Below are 24,118 nucleotides of genomic sequence, written 5' to 3'. Positions count from 1 at the left end.
ACTGCCATGCACTTTATAGGGATTAGAGAATTATTAAACAAGTGAGCGATTTCGGACACAGCAACAGAGTCGACACCGAGAATCGATTCAGTCGACCCCGACTCTGGGGCTATTCAGAGTCGAGGAATCGACTCTTTTGGACCTAACCCTCCCCATCACTACCTGCCTCGCCAGACACCAGCTGCGAGTTTTCCTGAGGTAAGAAGTTTTTACTTAACAAATTTGTCACAAATGTCTTTGTTACTTTTAAAACCAATATCCATTAAATAGCTACATATGAAGAAAGTAAATGATAATATCGAATTGCTATTACTAGGCTATATGACAGTCTCGGGTTCGTTTTCCTCAAGAACCGCTTTCATAACCCATTAAATTTGCATACAATTGACTACCTGCATTTTACATTATATATAGCCTACCAAATCTAGTATTTACGCGAACACATGTCACTAGGCCCTTTTTAGGGGGGCTACAGTTCAGCCCCCCCTAAACTTCTGTCCAGCCCCCCTAAAAAAAATTGTGATTAACCTAAACATAGGCTATGAAACTGGCGGGAGGCTTCGCTTCCCCCCAGTCTTTTAATCTGCATTAATAATCAGCGTGTTTTTCAATCCGCTGTGGCGTCGAGCAGAGCGCACGTCAGTGTGTGCGTTGATCTGAGCCTCATTGGTCTGTCACCGCTCGTCAATGTCAAAATATTTGAGAAAACCAATCAAATCAGAGTAGGCGGGCTTTATGTTCACACAGAAGCTGCTGAGGCTGAGCACGAAGTTTAGCAGCAGGACTCAACTTCACGTGCGAGATATGTAGCCAAACTAAACATTTCATATTTGACAGCTGCTTCTTTAAGTCAGAAATGTTAAACAAATGACAACAAATATTCAGGCAAATTAATAAACTTTTGTCTAATTTTGCCATTTTGATTTGAAATAGGCCTATAGGCCTATGTAATGCAATTTATAATTTAATCAACAAACAATTAATATTAACAAAGTAATATTAGTAATGATTGTGTGCATATTGTAAATTTAATAATGTAGCTCTCAGTAAATAAAAAGCTCAGCTTTTTTCAGCCTGTATTGGGCATAAGATTAGTAATGAATGTGTGCATATTGTGAATTAATTTCAGTACATTTAGTTACCTAGCTTTCCTTTTAGCCTTCAGTAAATTAACATGTCTACAAAAATGATTCATAAAACATATAAATATCAGTTAAACATATGTTTACTTTCTTCACTGACAAAAATGGAAAACATATATGCCCACTGACATGGTTTTCAAGCTGTTGTTATCTAATCTTTTGGCGTTCAGAACATTTTAAAATGCACATATGTGGATCATAGAAATCAAAATTTTCTCGAGGGGCCTCACATTTGGGATCTCAGTGATTATAAACCTGCCTACATTGTGATTAAGGGATGTAGCTTACAATATGGTCATGCAGAATGAGGCATTAATATTTGCTTTATAGGTATAAGTAATAATAAACAGCCAATATCCTAATATGCATACTAATAAGCTACTAGTTAATAGTGAGAATTGGACCCTAAACTAAAGTCTTACCAATTTTTTTTTTGTTGCATATCCTCACTGGGGGCTGAGCCCCCCTAAAATGAAAATCCTAGAAACGCCCCTGCGCGAACAATGATTTCCGTCTTTTCACGGCCAGTTATAGTTACATATTTTCGTTGACACTTGACAGTTAAATGTGTGACGCCATTTGAAGTAACGTTAGCGCCAGAGCGTTGTATCAAAGGCTCTCTCTCTCTCTCTCTCTCTCTCTCTCTCTCTCTCTCTCTCTCTCTCTCTCTCTCTCAAATAGAACATTTACGCCAGTGTACACACCAGAGGATTAATATATTTTCAAGTAAAATAATAATGAATTCAAGAATGTTCATTGTGGCTTGTAATTTATTATATTATTTCATTTTAATTCATTTTTACATGCCACTATGAAGGCTATATTGTCTTCTCTGTTTTAAGTGTTGATAGTCATTTGATTGTGTAAGTGGTCAATCTAGAAGTCATCCTATATCTGTGAATTATCATGTGCATAACATTTAGTCATCATTAGTCAATAAACATTGATGAAAATTATGTTTCTTCTTTTTCTCTCTTTTGCCTGTGTCAACAGGAGCTAACTACACCCCAAAGAGCCACAGCACTGAGCATCTTTGGCTTTGTAAGTATATATTTTGACTAACATTATGTGATTAATGTCTTTTAATGCATAACATTTTATTATTTCAACAATTTGTTGCCTACATTTCCTACTTGGCATCTATTTGTTATCTTGTTGTGACTGTTTAGTCTCGTGGGATATGCCATTGCATAAAGTAATTAAATATGATCCATTGCATGCACTTAGAAATATGTATACATTATTTTATACGCAGCTCATATCCAACCAGAAAACAGAGAGACTGAGGAATAGAGAAATGGACAAAGCTGGACTAGAACTAAAACCTGAACTAAAAACTAAACATGCAAGTATGTACAGGTTTCTGATAGACTTTTATTTTTTTATTTACAACTAAATAAGCAAATATTTCTATTTACTTACTATAATAACACACCTCTCTGATGCATCATCATCCTGCACATGCTAAACATATATCTAAATATGTTACATTTAAAAAGTAAATGCACATTGCTGATGTCGAAGATCCCAATGTTACCCTATCATTTTCAACATGTACTTTTTACGTTTTATTGTAACACGAATCACCTGTTGGGGGTGCTCCAGGACCAGGATTGGGAAAAACTGTATACGACAGAAATGGGATCTTCTGTGAACATCAAGCGTACTGTAGATCAAAACACATATGACGTGTCAGATATGTTCTTCTGAATAAGGCATGATCATTTCAGTTTTCAGTTTTGTCTTTGCTTGTTTGTTTAGGCCTGTGTGTGTGTGTGTGTGTGTGTGTGTGTGTGTGTGTGTGTGTGTGTGTGTGTGTGTGTGTGTGTTTTAATTATATTTAAACCTATCCCATATACTTCCCCCAAAGAAGTAACCTAGTACAGGGGGGGGGGGGATTGGGGTTAATGTGTAAAATTCTAGAGAAAAGCCATGAAAAATTTAAATACATTTTTAGATTAAAATAAATAGATAAGTTATTCAATTAAAATATTATAAAACATGTAAATAAGAAATAAAATTTAATAAATAAATGTACTTTATTATAAATGTAATTAATGTCTTATTTATAAATTAGCTTAAATGTCTAGAGAACGAAGATTACAAATGAAGATTACAATAAATAAATAAGGGATTCAATGTTAAATAAAAATAAAAAATTATTAATTGTAAATAAAATTAATTAATAAATTATTAAAATAAATGAATAAAAATGTGACTAATATAAATTAATACAAATTGTATTTAAATAAACAAATAAATGATACATTTAACAGTCCATTATTATTATAGTAGAAAATATATATAATAAAGTAACTTAATAGAAACCAATGTTAGATGTTAGAAACCAATGTTAACCAATGTTAGAAACCAATATATAATATTATTTTTAGTGTATTAATGGGGTGTTTATAAAAGATAGAGGTCTTTTAAATTTCAGGATGGGGGTCCCGACCCTCTCACAAGGATGCTCCTATTTGGGGGTCCATGGCATCTAAAAGTTTGAAAACTGAGTATATGTGATAGTGGTATATTTGACAGTCTTTTGTAGACTTTCTCATACTTAAATAACAACAATTTTAGTTTAGTTTACTCCCTCTGTATGTGGAGTTGATGAATATCAGTATACACGATGTACATTTTTGTAGTCGATGTTAAACAATGTACAAGTTAAACGTATCTCCGTGTGCGCATCCTCTTTTTCTCCATGCACTGGCGAAAAGTAAACAGCAGGCGGAGCTACTTCCCCATCATTGTCTCAACCTGGATGAGGATTGCATTGGAAAGTTTTTTCTATGCGACAAAGAGGTTGAATAAAGTAGAATCTGAGGCATGACATCTAGTTTTTATTTATTTATTTATTTTTTAAGGATCTCAACAAGTACTCTATAATGCATTTGAAAAACAAAATAAAATCATAATTGATAGGCTATATTTTTTCTACAATGCCACAAACAAGAAGAGACAAAAAGTAAAGCATTTTAAAATTGACTGTGCGTGGTGTAGGCTACACCATTCGAGCAGTTTCCCATATTCGAGTACAATTTGTCGTTATTAAAAATTATTCTGGAATATGACATTTGAACTTTAGTGTTCTTTTCTGATAAAGACAATGTGAACTAGAATGAAATGTAATATTTAATGCTGATCAAAAACAGGTGAAGAAACTAAAAGCTGTCGATGTGATAGACGCTTAAACCCATCGTAAATATTGTTGGTTTGTCCCTCTAAATCCCGAACTGGCCCCAAAACCAACCCCAAAACACAGATCGTTCACCTGCGAAAGTCCTCATTACTGGCGGATTTAAGTTACAGGAGCAGTCAACCTTTTAGAGGTGTTAACATGCAAAGCAGTTTAATGGTGTCATTTCCACTAGCTAGATGAAAGTTATGGTTATTATCAGTTGATCCTTTTAAACCCTAGGCTAAATGATAACTGTTAATTGAGTAGGCTTAGCCTAATAATCCAAAAATGTGTAAAAATGGTCAAACGGATAATTTATACAACAACGTAATCAGCTCTTAATAATAATACATAATAATACGTAGCCTATTATAATAATAGACATAATAATAGACATAATAATAGACATAATAATAATAATAATAATAATAATAATAATAATAATAATAATAGACATAATAAGACATAATAATACAACTGTTCATATTCATATACAATTTAAACTTTTTGGAGTCGAATAGCCTATAGGCTACATTTGATACACGATCGGGAGCTTAGATAATTGATTGGTTTAATGCATTTGTTTTTATTGTTGTTATTATTATTATATTAATTCATGCGACTAATTTCATTTAGCACTTTTTAAAGAGCTCGTTCAAAACCGCCGTGGAGTGCTTGTGACATGCCATCACTGCTAGAGCAGAAAGAGACCATAGAAAAACTGGGCCCACTTTTCTCAGTGTTCATTGAGACTCATCTGGAAAGTCCTACCATGGTTGGCCTAACAGATAACTCCAACTCTGTTTTTCTCCCGAGATATCTCTTTTTTTTTCTCGTGGTACCCCGAAGCCTATTTTGATGTAAGCAATAACAATGATTGACACCAGAATTAACAGTTAACATTACACATTCACATATAGCCTAATTATAGGCTACCATATAATTATTTAGATGAGTTATGAATGACATTTGATTGATGTACAGAACCAATAAAATGTCATTCATAATGATAAACAGGAACTTGTGACAGGCTGATGTGAAGATACACAATAATTCTCTCTCTAACAGCAGACCATTTGTCTTTTCGGGGAATAGATTATTGCATGACAAAAACATACGAGCTAAGCTGGAATGGCTAAATACTTTTTCTTTCCGTGAGAAATTTAGCTTAGGCTAAATAAAATGATTGTCGAGTCAAAATCCCATTCGCATATTGTGTAAAGCGACAGAGCTTCTTTATACAACATTCTCTTCCTTTAACTCATATTGAGACGTTTGGAAGTTCTTAGCGGAATTCATACTTGACGGTTCTCTTCACTTGCCATTTAAAATCAACCGAACAGGCTATATGTCGGCCCAAATACCCCAAATATCATGATGTCACGTTTAGACAATGCAACAAAATGCATGTAAGGTTTATGTTAATATGATTCTCTCAATGACGTAAGAAATATGTGTGATTTGAATAATCATACTTACAGTCATATTTTTGTGAATTGGTAAGTTATTGTTGGTTCTAAAATATGTTTTGTTGTTGTTGTTGATCGTTTTGGAGATTGCAACGCATTGATTATTTCAGCAATGTTTGGTTGTTTTTGTGCATTCTCCCATTTTAATGTTTAATAGAAAAAACATCCAAGCACAGACTTCAGAAGGCCAAGCAATTGTAAACATGGCTCTATAACAATTGCTTTTGTCAAATGACCATGCAAAACCATGTCCCTTTTTGCCTTAGTGAAATAGCAGGCTGGCTATATAATATTTCTGGACTGTCGTTGACAGATATTTTCATCACACATTCAAACTAATGTTCCAGGCAGACACAACCGAGACAAGCCTATAAAGATATGTTCAGGACCACTGGGAATGTTTCTTCAGAGGTGTGGGTAAACACTTTTGAGTACCAAAATTTTGTTATCTTGAAAACAAGTAGGCTGCATAGATCTAAAGAGTGGATGAGACTGACTCGAACCACAATTTCCGTTCCGTATGTTTATGAATGAGAAGCCCACGGCAAAGCATACATTTTCAAGACCGTATCAAAACACTGTCGTAGCCCCTCAAGCATAAGCTCAAAACAATGTATCTTTGCTATAATTTTATCAGCTAATGTAAGTATTCATTTGCGTTCATCCGTCACATTTAAGGATTATCTGCTGATCATGGCCTCCCACAGTCGGCTGTAGCCTATATTTACTGATGGCATCGGCTCTAAAGAACACAGAGAAGAAGGATGATTGAAATCATTCACACATTAAGGCTTCTCCAAATTTGTAGTCCTGAAATTCTTTGAGCGTGCTTTTTAAATCGTGATTAAATACTCCTAATGTACTAAGTCATTACTATCAGAGGGTCGGATGCTTTCAAGAGAAATGAGCGCATGGCAGCTGAGATGTGTGTAATGAGTCAAAATAAACTTCTGACTTCCACCGTCTCGGACCATGTGTCATGTGCGACCACTCTTAGATGAAGCGTATTATTTGGACTTTACTTCTTTTTATTATACGGTCTCATCAACTTCACAATTTTTTAATAATAATAATACTAGTTATTATAATTATATTGAAGTGTGAAGTGAAGTTTGAAATTAAAACGCCGTGCTGTTTTTGCGATATTGTATATACGATTTATTATACAATGTATAATTACATTTAATTAGAATATTAATTAATTTGATTTTGTTCTCCAAATATGACAGGATAATGGATTTCTCTTGCGACTAATAAGAAAATATTAAGTAAGCTGCACTTGTAATGTCCTATGCATATTTCCAAACGAAAACGAGCTCAAGTTGTGGTCTGAAACGAAATCAAATGATATTTTGGTGTGTGTCAGAGAAATATAAACGACCCATCATTTGACCCAACATTAAAATCGTTTTAATCTATATAACATTTAACGTCATCGAAATACTAAAAAACACACATAAACATATATATAATTATAGGGTATTTATTAATGGTGCATGCTGGTGTGATGCGTCATTCATAGTGTTGAAATATTTTTATTTAAACTGACTTGCTGTGAACCATCTTCACCCAAAAATGAAATTTGTCATCATTTACTCACCCTAATGTTGTTCCAAACCTGCACGACTTTATATCTTCCGTGGAACACAAAAGAAGATATTTTGAGAAATGTCTCGGTGTTTTGTTTGACCATTCAAATGAACATGGTAAATGATACCAAAACATCATAATATATATATATATATATATATATATATATATATATATATATATATATATATATATATATATATATATATATATATATATATATATATATATATATGCTATTCTAATGTGTTCCGAGGAAGAAAGTCCAAATGGAAAATGTACAAAAAGTAAATGACAGTATTTAGTTTTTTTAATCTGTGCGTGAACTTTTTTAAAATCTTCAAAAGAAAGGTATAGAGAGTCATACCAGTGCAGCTCGAGCTGAAAGTAAACTGCATGACTGTATACTCTCATCCAAGACCCAACTTCATCAGATCAATATAGCAAGCAATATTTACGATGTAGAACATTCACGATGTTCTCGTCTAATAAATTATAACAAGTTAACAATTAATTACAAATAAAAAACGATGCCAGAAATTATGCATTTAAATGCACTTATACAATAGACTTCCTAACATGAAACAAAAATGGTCGCTTTGGAGTAGCCTAGTAGCCTATTTAGAAATTATAAATAAACAAATACAATTTCAAATTGGTTAAAGGCTTTTCTTATTTAGGTCTGATCATGTATCCTATTCAAACGTCAATAATCACGTTATTTCCTATTCCAAAACAATAGCATAACATCATGAAGCTATATCATATTTTATTTTAATTGCTCTATTCTTGCGTGCTTCTATACCTATGTTTTTGTTTAATATATTGCGTTTAGTTTTTGTATAGGCTATAGGCTACTATTATTGTTTAAAAAAATTAAGTTTCTTATTATATACTTTGTTTTTATAATTCATTCGTGGACTATTTCCAAGAAGTTCATGTTGTCTTGGATAGCCACTGTAAAGAGTCTAATATTATGTGGGTCCTTCTTCCCACGCAAAGGCGGAAAGTGTGACAGAAGCAGGCTGCCTTTCACATCAGTCTTTACACCTCATTAACGAACCCCTTTCTCTATCTTTCGGTGGTCAGTTAGTGCGCTGGATTTATGCTCTTTTTCTGCCATCACAGCAAAAGACGCAAGAGAACATCAAATACAGTAGTGCATTAGAGTAAACTAATCATACATTATGTTAATCTGGAAGATAGTCATCGTATTTTCGTATTCTCTCCAGAGACCCTTCACCTAGAACACAGCATGCGACCATGTTTAATCAATTTTCTTTCGGAGTTCCCTAGTCCACGTTTGATTTGTCCCCACACTCGACTGAAGCCACAAACAAGCCAAACCTGATGTTTCCTTTGGAGGTAGTTCTTCAAAAAGTAGAGTCTGATACGAATAATGCACATGTTTGAATCTCCCGCATAGATAGATTAGAAACCAGTTATTTTGGGTGATTTAAAGAATCTCAACAAATATAGGCCTAAATCGTTTTAGTGAGTGGTGAAACAGAGGAGATTGGCCTTAACATCAAACCAGAAAACATACTGCTATGGGTAAGGAAAGTAGCCTACGTGTAAGAGAACGTCAAAAACATGCAACAGAATCATCTTTAATTACTATTTGAGACAATATTCTAATGCACATACAAACGCTAGTTCGTTCTTTAGCCACACAGCATTTTGTGAAAAGGATACAAATAAATACACTCGATTAACTTCCAGATTCGAGGTCATTCGCGAGATTTCAGATAGAAATAGCCTACAGTGAAAGTTAAGAGAAACCCAAACGCTGATAGGGGAAACCATGAAAGTCTCTTGAGGAAACAGGAAACAACAATGATACAAATAACGTGCCACTATCTCTGCAATGGCTGTCATACTTTTCAGGACTAAGCGCACCTAAACAATAGCATATATAACCTATATATTATTTTTAAAGATAAACGTTTCATGCTGACCAATTAGAAAACAAAAATATATTGATTACTATATTTAATACTGTAACATTAGGTCAGTGTGTTACCTGATTGCTCACAATTACTGGTAGCCGCAGTGCTATCAAACAAACACCGGACTAGTTTGTTATTCGTCCTCGCCACTTTTACAAAGACTTCATTGGCCCATTGCTTTGCCATGGAAACAGCTAATTAAAAATAAAACGTAAAAGAATCTCACATAAGGCCTTGTCGAATTCTTTATATTCGTCACAACATGTGACAAAAAAGTCAATGTCTAATGAAGAGTTCAAACAGAATTACTTCTGTGGTATGTAAAGCATCAACACTTTACAGTTAAATGTAAAATAAAGCTAAATAAATAACAATGACATAAAAACGACTGTTCATTGTCACATATTTAACCCGTCTTTTTTTCTTCATATCAAAAACAGCACGTCTAACCCTTGGTTTGGAACTACACCACAAACTAAAAATGCATGTGTAAAGATGATGTATTTAATTATTATTACACAATCCCTAAATAAATCGGACGCGTATTAAGTGCAATTTAAATTACATCAGGATAAATCAGAGGGCCGCTGTTTAAGAAAAAAGCCTTAGGCTACTCTCCTGCAAATGTCTCCCTTGTTAGTCGACGAAATAATTAGAATTATGCTTATGAAACAAAATTACAGTGCAATGTTGCAAACACTTACCATTCTTAGATCTGTCTAAAAAGAAAACCCACACTCGGGTAACCCTCAAAAACGAGCTTATGCCGGTGCAAACGCTTGTCATGTCAAATCTGTCAGCCAATAGAAAAACAACATGAGGAAAAACGCGCGGTTTCATTGGCTGGCAGCACCTCGCTTTGGAGACATGTGTAAAGGGCCAGCCCATCATTTTCTGGGATTGAAATGTAAGCCTGTGCTCCCTGCCATCAGGAAACAGAAGGCGAATTTTCCTCTCTTGCAACTAATCGGTATCGCATCCGTCTCGGACGCTTAATTTTCATTCACATCGGCTTCGGTGCAACAAAGATCCGCTAAACTGGACTCGGAACGGGTCAGAACAGGACAGCACACTGAAGTTTCCTTTTTCCTCGGGAGGCTAAACGCAATGGGTAAGATACATATTTCATGTTTTCCCACATGGGAACGAGCATGCATAACAGTTTTAGGGAGGGGGGAACGGTTAGACAATTTAGCAATATATGGTTCAGTTCCCGACTCAAACTGTTAAACTGACTGATGCTTTGCCCGTCATTTCGGGGAACAGAATGGCACTTTGCCGCGAATGAGCTTCATCGCGTCCAAAGCTAGCCTACTGAATGTGCAATTTCGTTTATTATGACCTACGTGTTAAAGAATGTAGTAACGTTTTATTTTCCTTCTATTTACAGAATTTGTAGAGTGAGTTTTTGTTCAGCTCATTGCATTAAAAAAAAAAAAAAAAAAAAACTTAAATGCAAATATAAACAGCAGATAAAATCTTACTGAAACATTTATCCGTAGGTTTTCTGTTTCAGACGCGGTTCAGGGCCTGGTAAAATCTGATGTTTTTTGCAATTCTTTTTTCTTCATATATCTGCATCACTAGAGCCAGCCTTTGGGGAGGTGAACCAGCTAGGCGGTGTTTTTGTGAACGGAAGACCCCTACCCAATGCCATCCGGCTCAGGATAGTAGAGCTGGCCCAACTGGGCATCAGGCCTTGCGACATCAGCAGGCAGCTCCGCGTCTCTCACGGCTGTGTGAGCAAGATCCTGGCTCGGTACAACGAAACCGGCTCAATACTTCCCGGCGCAATTGGCGGCAGTAAACCAAGGGTCACGACCCCAACTGTAGTCAAGCACATTAGGACTTACAAGCAACGGGACCCTGGCATTTTCGCTTGGGAGATTCGAGACAGACTGCTTGCGGACGGTGTGTGTGATAAATTCAATTTGCCCTCTGTCAGCTCGATTAGTAGGATTCTCCGCAACAAGATCGGAAATCTGTCTCAACACAACCAGTACGAGTCGAGCAAACAGGCCCCTCATCCTCAGCCTCAACCCACCCTACCTTACAATCACCTGTACTCGTATCCGACTCCGATCGCAGCCACTGGGACTAAAGTACCAACTCCGCCTGGCATGCCCACTCTTCCTGGACACATGGCAATGCATAGGATATGGCCTTCCTCTCATTCTGTAACAGATATTCTGGGCATTCGATCAATAACGGAGCAGCAAAGTAAGCATCCTCTCAGTTTTTGGTAAAAGAAAGTCCTTGTTCGTGTGAGTGTGTGTGTGTGGGGTGGGGAGGGGGCACCTTCCCGTCAAAAGACATCAAGGCCTGTCAAAAACGTGTGAGAGATTTTGTGTATGTTTGTGTGTAGGCTAACGCAGAAAAATAAGATACGTTTTGGTAGTGACGGAAAGGCCCAAACGTAGCCTAATACTGGACTTATTTATTGCATATCGGCAGATCCGCAAGGAAAAGTTTTTTTTTTTTTTTTTTTTTTACAGCGAGTGGCATGATAAATACAGTCTAGGCCTACTGGAATTTATGCAGAAACTCCACGTTTACATTGAAACACATGGTTTAGGGTTTTTAGTAATAATTAGGCGGCGGATGTGAAAATAAAATTAGGTGTTCAAGTGTGTTACAACACTAGCCAAACGTTACATGCTTTTTCTCAACTCATTCGACCTCATCACAAAACAATTTAGCTCTACATGCGAATGCCTACACAGCACTGCTTTTCGTAAATTTTACCCAACGCATCACTTGAATATAGCATTTTCAATTATTATCACGATTTCTTTCAAGCAATATAAAATTAACCAAAGATACGTCGATGTTATGGAAATTGTATCACACTAAATAGCAACACCTCTTTAAAATCGTTTTGAATTTGTCTGTTCATATGTGGTGTGTTTTGAGTAGCCTACAGTAGCCTAACGTGTGAAGGCCACAGCCTGTCCTATTGGTATTATGTTGCCTATTTTCAAAGGCAGTGTTGACAATGAATGCTTCAAACGCAGATGGGGATATTGCATTTAAGCGGCCTTAATAACCCATTAATGCATTTCCAAATTATTAGCAGATGTTTACAGCAGATTTTGAAAACTCACAAAAGGTATGATGTTGGCTACACTCGATAAGGTAGCGTGCAACCGTTTCACCATTTACAACATTAGTTAAGCAAACACCGAAAAACATCCCCAAACTCATCGGGTCAACTTTTGAGGACGGTTTGACAGGAAGAATGTGTGTCGCCAATAGTTACAACCAATAGGGATTCTCTCTCTCTCTCTCTCTCTCTCTCTCTCTCCACACACACACACACACACACACACACACACTGAGTAATGGTTGTTCATGCTCCGACATCATCTGGTCTTCATGCTAAGTAGGCTATGCACGTTAATTAAATTTGGTCTATGTAACTGTAGATTTGTTTACCCTAATCGACCTTTTTAAAATAAGAGACTAACTAAACTGATCTCGTACAATCGTTTGCACAATTGCATAAACAAAACTATAAAGAACATACTGAAAATATGGCATCGTTATGGCGTTTTCCTGTTTATACGTTGTGAAACAATACAAAGATTTCGTGAAGGCAAGGAGAAATCTACTTTGTGGTACTCTCAGGTTACAACACTGGTGGGCTTGCTTTTCCAATTTCAAACTTTAGGAACCGTGTATAATATAATATCCATCAGGCACAAAGGGGAAACGGTTAAAGTAAATCTAATTTGTCCTCCCAGGAAGACGCTGGGTAAATGTTCCGAGGGACTCCATGACACTGTGCGCTTCATCTGATGAATTAACCACATAAATTCAGATTTGTATGTCTTTTCATCTTCGTTGTGAAGAGAAAGAGGGCATAATATAGGAGACTGGACATCATATAATTTATTTACTTAATTTAAAAACATGCTAACATTACGTCATTATGATCATAGTTTGCTTTTTAGGTTAAGATTTTTTACGATAGCCCACACGCTATTAATATAAATGCTATCACACACACATACACATACACACATATATATATATACATATACACACGCATTTAGGCTACGACACGCCAGTTTAGTTTGGTGAGATGGTTGGCAGTGCAGCAGACTGTACTGAAAGTAAGTTCTTCATGTGGCAGTTCTACTCCCCACGCTTGCCCTGTCTGACTCCAGTCTTCCATGTCTGTGTTCTGCCCCCCAGTAAGTGACAGTCCGTCCTTTCCCAGCGCCAAACTAGAAGAATGGAGAGCTATTAACAGGAGTAATTTTTCACCAACGAATTCTCCACTAGTCAATGGTGTGGATAAGCCTCACTTAGAACCTGAAGCAAAATACACACAGGTAAAGAAGCCACCTTTGTTAACAATAAAAACAATCAAATTTGGAATAAACAGAAACCCTTATTCAGTTATTAATAGTCATTGTAAAGAAGACATAAAATCCATAACTTTTTTTTGGCAATTCGGTGTGTGTGTTTGTTGTGTTTCTTTGGCGTGGGTTGGCATATGAGGCCTTGTAAAAAGTGTATGTCACTTGGTTTAATTTTTTGATAAGTATTTACAAATGAAATTTAGTATGGCACCTTTTAATTAAAACGAACGACGATATTTACTTGTTTCTGTTTTCGCACATGTTAATGTAGAGGCATGGCTCTTGGAGGCTTTTTGTACAATGCAAAAGTTATGCGTGTAATAACCATGAACCAAAATGTATTAGTATTCCTCTATTTGAAAGCGTGATACTGAGTGGAATTCTTTGACAAATAAATTGTAATAAACGTTTTGATACAATATTTTGCGTAGTTTTTAAAATCTTAATACATTTTTATGCTTCTCTTACTGATTAAACAACGATTGTAATAAACTTGTAGTTTACTAGACATAAACGTATAGCCTATTTTTATTTTATATTCAAAATGTAGGATTTAACGATTTTTTTTATTTCTTAAGACAATTATTTAAAGCAACAACATTAAAGTTAAATACTATTATTGTTATTTTTTTAATCAATCAGTTTGTTATAGCTCCGTTTAAAACTGTAAATAATGTTGTGTCCGGCTCAAAGACTTATCACGTAGCCTATCTTAGTTTAAACCATTGCTTTACATACATATATATGTAAAATATAATAAATAAATAAATATTAAAGTGGATTTCTTTGTTTTTTTAATGCACCTTTTCTATTCTATTATTCTTCTTCGTAAACACGTCCTACATTATTAAAATTATTTCTTTTTGGCTAATGTAATATTCGCCAGAAACGTATTATTGCTAAACCTCTTGCCTCCATATGTTTTACATGAGGGCAATAATCGGATAGATATTATATCATCATTCTTGTTATTATTAAGAGGCATGGAAACGTCCTTTTGGCTCGTGGCTGGTTGTTCTGCATACACGTGTTGTACAGTTAAGCGCAGTGCAGACAAGTGAAAGACAAATGCTCTTATATTTGTCAAGAAACCCCCGCACCGGTCTCTGCCTGCTCATGTGCTGGAATGAGAAGGGAGAGTGCGCGCGGATAACGCGTGTGCCATCCGGTGCAGTCGAATTATTTATTCGCGCACTGCTGGGCAGCAACAAACAGACTGACTAATCGTTTATTGTGGGTCTTAGAGATTTATGTGTCGTAGAAAGAATACGATGGAATAAATCTTTATTACCGACGGCGAAACATTGTTGTGGCGTAAATTATGCGTGTACTGATTGAAACCTAAAATATGGAGTGATAGTTTGCTTAAGAAATGAAAATTGTAACCTACAGATATATGATGAATAGGCTAGCACTGACTACCGAATATTTGAGTCTGTCATCTTGGATAAATGATCAAATAGGCTACCGTGAGTCAGACTGGATTACGCAATAAATGAGGACAGTAAATAGATAAATTGATGTGGTTTAAATAAGTTTGTATCCGTCAGAACACCCGATAGCAGCTTGAAAAAAAGATGATTAAAAACACTGAAAATTAAGACATACACACGATTTTAATGAATACACATACTGTTATACTTCTCTCATAACGGAATTAAACCGATTTATTTTACATTTACTCTGCAGTGAACAGGATACTCTGCAGTGAATTTAGGTATAGCCTACTAATACTAAAATATTCATATTTATTAATGATATAGCCTACTAAACATTTCCCAGAAAACGTTTGTTTTATACCAAATGCATTTTATGAGGTTACAGAATAAAGCAAAACGCGATATATAGCCTATAGGCCAAGTTAGAAGTCCAGTATTTGAATGATCTGGACACAGCGCGATAACATGGTTCATTAACAAACACAATAGACAGAAACATAATTTAGAGGTTAAAAAGGGGGGGGGGGGGGGGGTGGGTTACATCAAGTTAAATGTTAAATATATAATGTGGGAAGATATCAACATTTCAGACAATTGAAAATGGATGATATTTTCATTATACCGACCCATCTAGAAATACAATGATTGAAGAAAATATATATTTTTTGCTATATTTTGTTTTGTGACTAAAATAGCTGTCACGGCTTATTTTCGTCAGCTCCTCTTGGAAACTGCTGATGTTACAAACAAATATAGATTTATTTGCAAAATAGATGAACATGTACAATATTCTACATCCTCTGTAATAAACAGCAAAAACAACAACAAACGCACAGTTGCTAGTGCAATATATAAAGTAAGAACAAATACATCTAACATTTTAGCATCAGTAGCCTACTTTTCAGCACATTTTTTTTCTATTTCGCGCGGTGTTTTATATCTAATGAACTCCGAAGATTGGATTTGAGCTCGGTAAACCATGCCACTTTATTAACGATCTGCAAAAGTGCATCAGAATATTTCAATCAAAATTAAAACCGCCGTCTCGACATGTTCATCTATAGGCCTGGATGCCACATACGGAGTGTCCGACTCATAGTAGCTACAACTTTACTTGAATTAATTTTAAATCTTTGTGAATTTTTTTATTAGATGTGTTGTGTAAGATTTGTTATTTTGTTATTTAATGCTTGCCATGGTGTTACCTTTTTTATGACTTGAATCATACAACGAATGATTTTTTTGCAGAATGCAAATGAGGGTTTTTGGTTACACTTTATTTTACAGTAGGCTACGTGTACTTACCAAGAAATTACTGGTAGTATAAGGTAACTACATGGGTTAAGGTTAGGTTTAGGGTTATTACCCAGTTATTGTGAATGCTATATTAAGTACATAGTATGTACATGCAGAACAGGACTGTAAAATAAAGTGATATCAGTTTTTTATTTAATGCTGTTTACCATTTAAGTAATGAATTAAAGTTTAATGAATACTATATACATGTACGTATGCATGTACGTACATGTGTGTACTAGTGCTAGGGGTCAAGAATGTCATAATGAGTAAATCATGAGCAAATCCTAACTCTGCAACAAAGGATTTCATCTGTGGAAAACATTTCCAGTAGTCAAAGACCACCCTGCGTCAGAATTTCTTCCATTTATGTTTAAAAGCCTTGGTGAATTCCTTTCATCCTGAACTGATATTGACATCCTGCCAAAGGGTTACAGACATTGCTGCTTTTGCATTTCCCTCGATATAGGTTTTTACATTTCCGGCAAATCTTTTAATATCTTGTCCTTTATCCATTTCTGATGTTTCTATTCATAGACTCTCCAGGAAGGTCTTCATTTCTATTTTTAACATTCACCCGCCACTGTCTTATCCTCGCTATCATGGTATCTTTATGTTAATCTCTATGGCCGTGTGTGGTCTATGGCCAGAAGTCTTACACTCACTGCTCTCTGTTTTCAGACGCCGAATGGATTGCCCACAGTGAACAGTTATGTCACAGCTCCCAGCATCCATCCTTACCACCCTCCCACCCAAGTGTCACCCTACATGGGGTACAGCGGCACCACGTCGGCCTATGTGACCGGCCCCACATGGCAGCCGCCCAGTGGCAGTGCTCTCTCTCCCCACAGCTGTGACATCACCAACCCGCTGGCCTTCAAAAGCATGGCTGCCACGCGAGACTCGTACCATTCGGTTGCCGCCTCGGCTCTGTGACTGTACTAGGAGCATGGGGGGGTCAAAGAGAGAATCCGAAAGAACGGAAAGACAACAATGGAGAATGAGAGGGATGGGGTAACACGCAACAACATGGACCTTTTCATCCTGGCTCTTTCTAGATCTCTAGATGGACCAATCTTATCGCGTTACAATATTTATGAAAGACTTGATGTCGGATGAGCCATGTACTTTTCTGAATGCCCACATTCTCTTGTTCCATATCAGCATCTCACACTTGTCTGCACAGGACAAAAAGAGCAAGAGTGAGGATTTGCAAAGGCCATCCCATTCCGATCTGAGCAGAGGATTTACCCGAAAAGAACAGCACCAATGGTGTGCAGTGCACTTGGTCTGATAGTGGTGGGCATTCCTCATTAAACTGCGTCATCACTAGCCCGAGTTAAATTTGGGTGCTTCTCTCTGTGAATATATTGTTCTTGTATGTTTCCGAGAAAATGATTGAATAAGCAAATTTCATGTAAAACAACTGACCAGTCTGCATTTAAATGTTTTTTTCAGGGTGTTCAAAATTTCTAATGTCTAGATGTTCTGCTTTGTTTAAAAAAACTTTTGTTAAATGTTTTTGATAAAAATCACATTTTTGTCTTTTTGGATACCAGTTTCACTTCACTAATACTGTATGTCAGAGCTCTTGGGAAAAGTTATTACATTTATTTATTAGATTGTAAAGGTACGTTGAATGAAGTGCAATTGACATGGCTGCGGGGAGAAGAGGCATTATGTGGGACATTGGCACACATTCTGACAAGAGGAGCATTCATTCATGCAACATTAATGATCAGTGAAGCTGCACACCTCCAGACATTGCACAATGAAATTGAATGTATCTTATTAAAAGAGACATGTGTAAAAACCCCTGTTCAATATAATTTTTTTTCATTATTTATTTGCCACCTATTTTATTTCTCATCAGAAATTGATTAAAAGTCCTTAATGATAATATACATATTAACTGCCTCTATTCTTACTGCTACTTGAAAAATAATACAAATGAAGCGTACTAATTATAACTACTGTAAAAAATGTTACAGTTTAATATATCCATTTGTTTAATTATTATATTGTTAACAATAATCTCTGCAATGAAAAAATAATGAAACTAAAGACTAGAGCTCAACAAAATCCTGATACCATTAAAAAATAATGCTTTAGACAATTATTAATTTAGTAGATTAATGTAATTTATATGCAGATGAACTTATAACAGTATTAATTCTTACTTGAAAATTCTTGGTGAGCAGAGCAAAGTCCCAGGTTTTATGAAACTGACTAAATGTGTCTCATGTGTTCGACTTAATGTACCAAAAAAAAATACCATTCTTTGAAGAATGGTGCAGACAAAACATTTCTTAATTTATTTGTTTTTAATTAACTTGCTTATAATTTATTAGATTTGCATATAATTTATTTTAAGTTCTATATACCCACCAAGAGAAACACACGCATGTGCGCGCACACACACACACACACACACATGCACGCACACATGCACGCACGCACACACACACACACACACACACACACACACGAAGCATGAATGCACAAATCTTTCACTCAGGTGTTACATGAATGGCCACACATTCCTGAGTGCTCTCGCCCCTGAGCATTGTCTAAAGTAAGAGTTGATGTGAAACTATAAGGTTAAAAGAGAAAGAAAAAGCTTATATCACTGTGGGCTGCATGTCATAATGGGACAAAGCTTCCCAACTGTTTAAACACCCACTGCCCACACCCACTTTTGGTGGGCCTAAACAGAAACAAATGAAAGACACTGTATTGAACACCATGTCATTTTAAATTTTTTTACAAACACAACAAATGACTTCATATTCAGGACCCTAACCAATACAAACACACCACCTCCATGCCGAAAATCCCCAAAAACACGCGCTCCCAGTCCCTAACATACGATATGTACTCAGTCCCCACATGTTGCAGTGCAAACAGTCCTTCTGGCAGGCACTGCTGCTGATTTGACTTGGAAAACACTTTCACCCCAACCCCGTGGTCACGGACCGTTGCTTCAGGATCGAGGTGCTGTTTTGAGCACATATAAACCACCAAAAAGGCAGACACAAAACCACCACACATAGAGGCCATCACATGTGACAATGCGGCAGACAAACTCCCCAAGACCCTATTCTATTCAAATGAACAGCTTTGAATGCCATTTTCCTACTCTGACGGCACTGATACGGACGTTGGCTTTGCTGACAATACAAATGAATCGACTGGACGGACATATCACAGCCGTTCATTTAATGCAGGGTCAACAGACATAGAAAAGCTCACAAAACAAGGGCAAACACACAGAGAACACAGGAAGGCCAGCCTATTCAAGGAAAGCACAGCACTTTGGTCCATTCCAATTGGGAGTTTGACACATACAGTAATGTACAGTCAAAAAAGTTATAAAACATGGCGATTAATCGAATTAAAAATCACCATGATGGGAAATTAAACAGAAAAAGTATTTGCTGCACACGTACAGTCATGACAGGAGGAAACATGACAAACACCTTAATCTTAAAGCCACCATTGAAAGAGAGGAAAGTGAAAACACACTTGCTCACACGCCCACATCTGTTTAGAATTAATTCCAATGGAAAGTCAAGTCAAATGTCACATGGTTATCTTAAGCTGACTGTGTGCAATCAGGCTAAAGACAGGAGCACGGAGCATGGTAACACTGCACAGGGGCTGTGGGTGGACCGGGCCGAGGTGCTAGTCTGACTTTAAAGCACGGCTGACCATAAGCAGACTGTTTTCCTTCGTGTACTAGAACTGGTATGTTTTAAACGCTCAAATGTAAATGCCAGTTTTTGCTCGTTCTCTGGTACAGTGAATATCTGGCTGCTCAACACTTTGCCACAGAGAAACCTTTGCAATCTGCATTCATGACGTCAAGCGAAAGCGTGAAATGGAGGGAAAGGTTAGGGGATTATATAACAAAAAGACTAAATTATCTGGCATGTCGCTTCAAATGATTCGGAACAAGACTTAAACATTTAGCGAAAAACTATGAGTATAGTCTGAAAATGCGTCTGGTGTCGTTAGCCTTAGGTGTTGTAGAAAAGCTTTAAAAGAGCGTTGAAAGGCAAATGACCAATCAAGAGCTGAAGCGGAAGATGAGAGCCTGAGGTGCAACCCAGACTGAAGAGGAGTATAACAAATGCCTTCACTGTCTTTAAGTCAACAGAGTTAGATAAAACATGACCTTTAAAGAGAAGAAGGGAAATGGGAACTGGTCAGGGTGGAATTTAAAGGATGACATTGTTTTAACTTATCCAACAAGTTATCTTTAGGCAACACAGATCTAGAAGTGCATGTGAACAATATGAAATGTCTTTCCTGACAAGGCCACAGCGCCTCATATTTTTATTATGACAGCATCGAGAGGCCATCCTGATTGTTTCGATTTTATTTGCATTTTTCAGTTTTGTTATTTCAAGTTGCACTGAGCTATGATGAATCAGCCTGCAGGCCAGGAGAGATGAGTGAGAGTAAGCGTCTTGGCTCATGACACCACATGATGAAATACTGGATTGCAGTATAAGCGTTAAAGGCAGAAAACAAAACAGAAAAAAACCAAACAAATCAGGTGATTCATCATTGCTAGTGATTGTCACCAGAGTAAAACCACAGAGATTCCTCCCCCACTGTAATCTGCTATTACCGGTACCAAAGAATTACAAGTTAAAGCACCTTAAAATTCAGGTGATTTAAATTCAACAGCAAAGTTGGGTCAATGGTTATGGAAACCCTTGAAATAGCTACAGGACTAAGAATAAAATTCTGAAAAGCTACATACATTTCTATAGGCAAGCATTTCTTAAGAAAAAACATTTCATCGGCTAGTAAATTATTATTCGTTTTTAAAATCGTCCTCCAGGAATCACAAACACCTGGAAAAATCATGAAAATGCATTGGTCAAAAGGTGCAGGAACCTTGCGTTAGTAATTTTACAATAAAAGAGATTTATTTCCAAGGCAGCAACAAACAATTCCACCGATTTATCATAGATCATGAGCATTTATTAGCCAAATACAGCCATTACATGAATAATTGTAAACCACGTTGGCATTCAAGACCTTATAATTGCTGCTTTACAATTATTTTATATCACAAACTTATTTTGAAATCCCAGAATACTCCATATTCAATTAGTGCTTTTGTCTAAAATTGCCTAGGTAAGATATGCCTAACACATTTTGAAGTGTCATTACAAATGTTATCTGCATTCTGAATTTGAAACATTGCTAGAGCTATTGAGATGTAAGACTCAATGAGAGCATTGGATATTCCGATCTCACAAATCCAAAATTTACAACCTAAATCTAATTTTAAGTAGCCATCCAAAGACAGTAGACCGATCCCTCATGCTTCAGTGTTTCAGTCTTAATTTAAGTTAAAAATGAGGTGCTGTTTCGAGTTGGTATTTTCAGTTAGGGTGTGTAGAGCTGGTTACTATTACATATGCTGGCATGTGGACAGGTAACTCTCAGATATGTCTCAGTAGTTGTGTTCTGTTATATATAAACAAGAGTTGGAATGCCAAGTAGATTCAGGGAGTGACTGTGCTGTCGTAAAGCATCAATGGCTCCACTTACATGTCTGATGAACTGTCTACATGTCTGATGAATTGTGATTTTAAAATGTGGTAGGTAGTGTGATTGCTGAGGAACAGGCATGGCATTCTGTTTGATAGACCTGGAGGGCGATGGAGTAAAGGCTGATGGTGATGTGCAGATTATCACCAGTTCTTCTGCAACCAGACAGATACGTATTCATAAACCAGCAGCATAACTGCGCCTCCTATATTCAGAGAGTAAATGTCAATTAAGGGTCATGGTTAATTGTCATATGTTATAGGGATATTCACTGAAAATGAAAATTCATCATTTACTCACCCTTATTAAAAACCTGTATGACTTACTTTCTTCTGCAGCACACAAAAGATATTTTGAAAAAACTAAAGCTTTGGTGACAATTGACTTCTACTGAATGGACAAAATATCAAAATATCTTCTTTTATATTCTACGGAAGAAGGAAAGTCATACAGATTTGGAACGACATGAGGGCGAGTAAATGACAGAATTTACATTTTTGGGTGAACTAACCCTTTAATAAAAGGAAAACTATGCACTAATTTATGTTACCTGGTCCAAGCCTCATTATCTTGGGAATCAGTCCTTTGTATAAGGCAAGATATCTGCAATAAAAATAAAAATGTCAGACAGTTACATTTATTATAAATGAATGACGTTGTTCCAAGCCCGTATGACTTGGTTTTTTCTGTGTAACGCAAAAGGATATATTCTGAAAAATATTAATACTGCTCTTTACCATACAGAATGTAGAATGAAGTGACTTCAAAAAGCAAATTAGAGTATCATAAAAGTAATCTAAACTAATTGTGCACTATATCCAAAGTAATGGACTCAAATTTAAATTGCTATCCAAATGTCAACAACACAAGTTTGAAAATGCTTTAATTTAGGCTTTTATTCACATTGATCAAGTTGGTAATTGGAAGCTCAGTCAAACTTGCTTGACAAGTGAGAACAAACCACGAGTTCTTGAGCTCAAACATGGTGACACAAGCAAGCACGTTTGAGCTTCCGTTTATCATGTTTGTTGTGCATATGGATTTCTTTCACAATCCTTTTATGAACTTTTGAAATTCTAAGTTTTGGTGGAACTGACATTCAATGGAGGGAAATTTCTCAGGTGTCTTTAGATCTTTATTTGTGCTCTCAAGAAGAACAAAAGTTCTATGGTTTTGATTGTTCTCCACGTGGCTTCAGAAGAATCGAATTATATGGATGACTTTATTGGAACTTTTATATTTGATTCCTTTTTGGAGCTTAAACGTTTTGATTTAGAATGACATGAGAGTGCAAAAATGATGACAGAATTATTTTGTATTTTTTTGCTAATCTATCTATTTAAGGTACAACAAGTCAACTCTCTCTCTCTCTGAGGGTTGGTCGTGTCTATGATGCTGGATCAGGTATAGTGCAGTAATAACTGTTCTAGTCGTGTACCTGCCCTAATGCGTTCAAGCTGATTTCTGGCAGTGGGCCTGGCTGTCTCCCTGTCCCAGCCTCTGTCCTCTGCTTGTGCTGGTGTTAATAAGGCTTGAGCCACTTCCTCTCTGCCCCGCTGTCTGATTAGACTGACCCGCTGAGCGCCGCGCGCCTCGTTAGGACCTGCTTAACGACGTCTCCCATAGGGACCACTAATTAGCCAGGACTGTGTCGTGTTAGAGGGCTGGACAGGATGGGGTACCCTCTCAGCACCCCTAAAACTAAAACAGCTTCAGTGTCTCTCTCTTTACACACACACACACACACCCTGGCTTGCCCAAGATCAGGCCTCAATTCATTGCCTCGAATAACAAACGAGTTGCCGTTCCCTTTGTACAGAGTGAATGGGGCCAATCAAGGCTCTGAAGAGCCATAAAACTACTGATTCTCTCACAGCTTCACATGAGGCCTGTCAATTCAGAAGGGGAAAGAGAGACGGAAAGACGCTATGCGCACTATTAGAGTCTCCACTAAGAAACAACAGCTCATGGTAGAATCAACACGGTACATGTTACATTAGAATGTCAGCTGATCTCACTCTCATTGCATAAAAGTTTAAGTACAATGCCAATTTAAGTAATAGTTCTTATTTGTCATCATAAGTTAAAAATCCGCTGACACTTTTTTTCTT

At 36.5% G+C, this 24,118-nt stretch overlaps 2 protein-coding genes across 4 annotated transcripts in view; one reads left to right on the top strand and one right to left on the bottom strand.

Annotated features, from left to right (window-relative positions):
• slc25a21 (solute carrier family 25 member 21) overlaps nt 1-24,118 on the bottom strand; it is a 178,134-nt gene that overhangs the window by 45,538 nt on the left and 108,478 nt on the right. For 2 of the 3 annotated variants that reach the window (XM_079833780.1, XM_079833781.1), the window contains exons 10-11: nt 22,558-22,610; nt 20,747-22,212 (exon numbers count right to left, since the gene is read on the bottom strand). The exons of the other annotated variant lie outside the window; for it this stretch is intronic. In XM_079833780.1, the coding sequence (XP_079689906.1) occupies nt 22,151-22,212; nt 22,558-22,610 (115 nt within the window). In that variant the 3' untranslated portion in view covers nt 20,747-22,150. Of the gene's footprint in view, nt 1-20,746; nt 22,213-22,557; nt 22,611-24,118 lie in introns of those variants that run through there. 3 annotated transcript variants of the gene reach the window in all.
• On the top strand, nt 10,265-18,334 carry pax9 (paired box 9). Its single transcript, XM_079833779.1, has 4 exons — nt 10,265-10,445; nt 10,922-11,554; nt 13,532-13,671; nt 17,118-18,334. Exons 1-4 carry the CDS (start codon nt 10,442-10,444, stop codon nt 17,370-17,372), a joined length of 1,032 nt encoding a protein of 343 aa, XP_079689905.1. The 5' UTR covers nt 10,265-10,441; the 3' UTR covers nt 17,373-18,334.

This window comes from Gobio gobio (genome assembly GCF_949357685.1).
Source record: "Gobio gobio genome assembly, chromosome: 13".
Taxonomy (NCBI): Eukaryota; Metazoa; Chordata; class Actinopteri; order Cypriniformes; family Gobionidae; genus Gobio; species Gobio gobio.
The sequence above is the reverse complement of the archived record's forward strand: the minus strand, read 5'-3'. Positions and strand labels throughout refer to the sequence as shown.

Coding starts and splice junctions, on each gene's coding strand:
- pax9 (XM_079833779.1), top strand. Junction 11,555..13,531: donor ATCAATAACGGAGCAGCAAA/GTAAGCATCCTC, acceptor TCTGCCCCCCAG/TAAGTGACAGTCCGTCCTTT. Junction 13,672..17,117: donor CTGAAGCAAAATACACACAG/GTAAAGAAGCCA, acceptor CTCTGTTTTCAG/ACGCCGAATGGATTGCCCAC.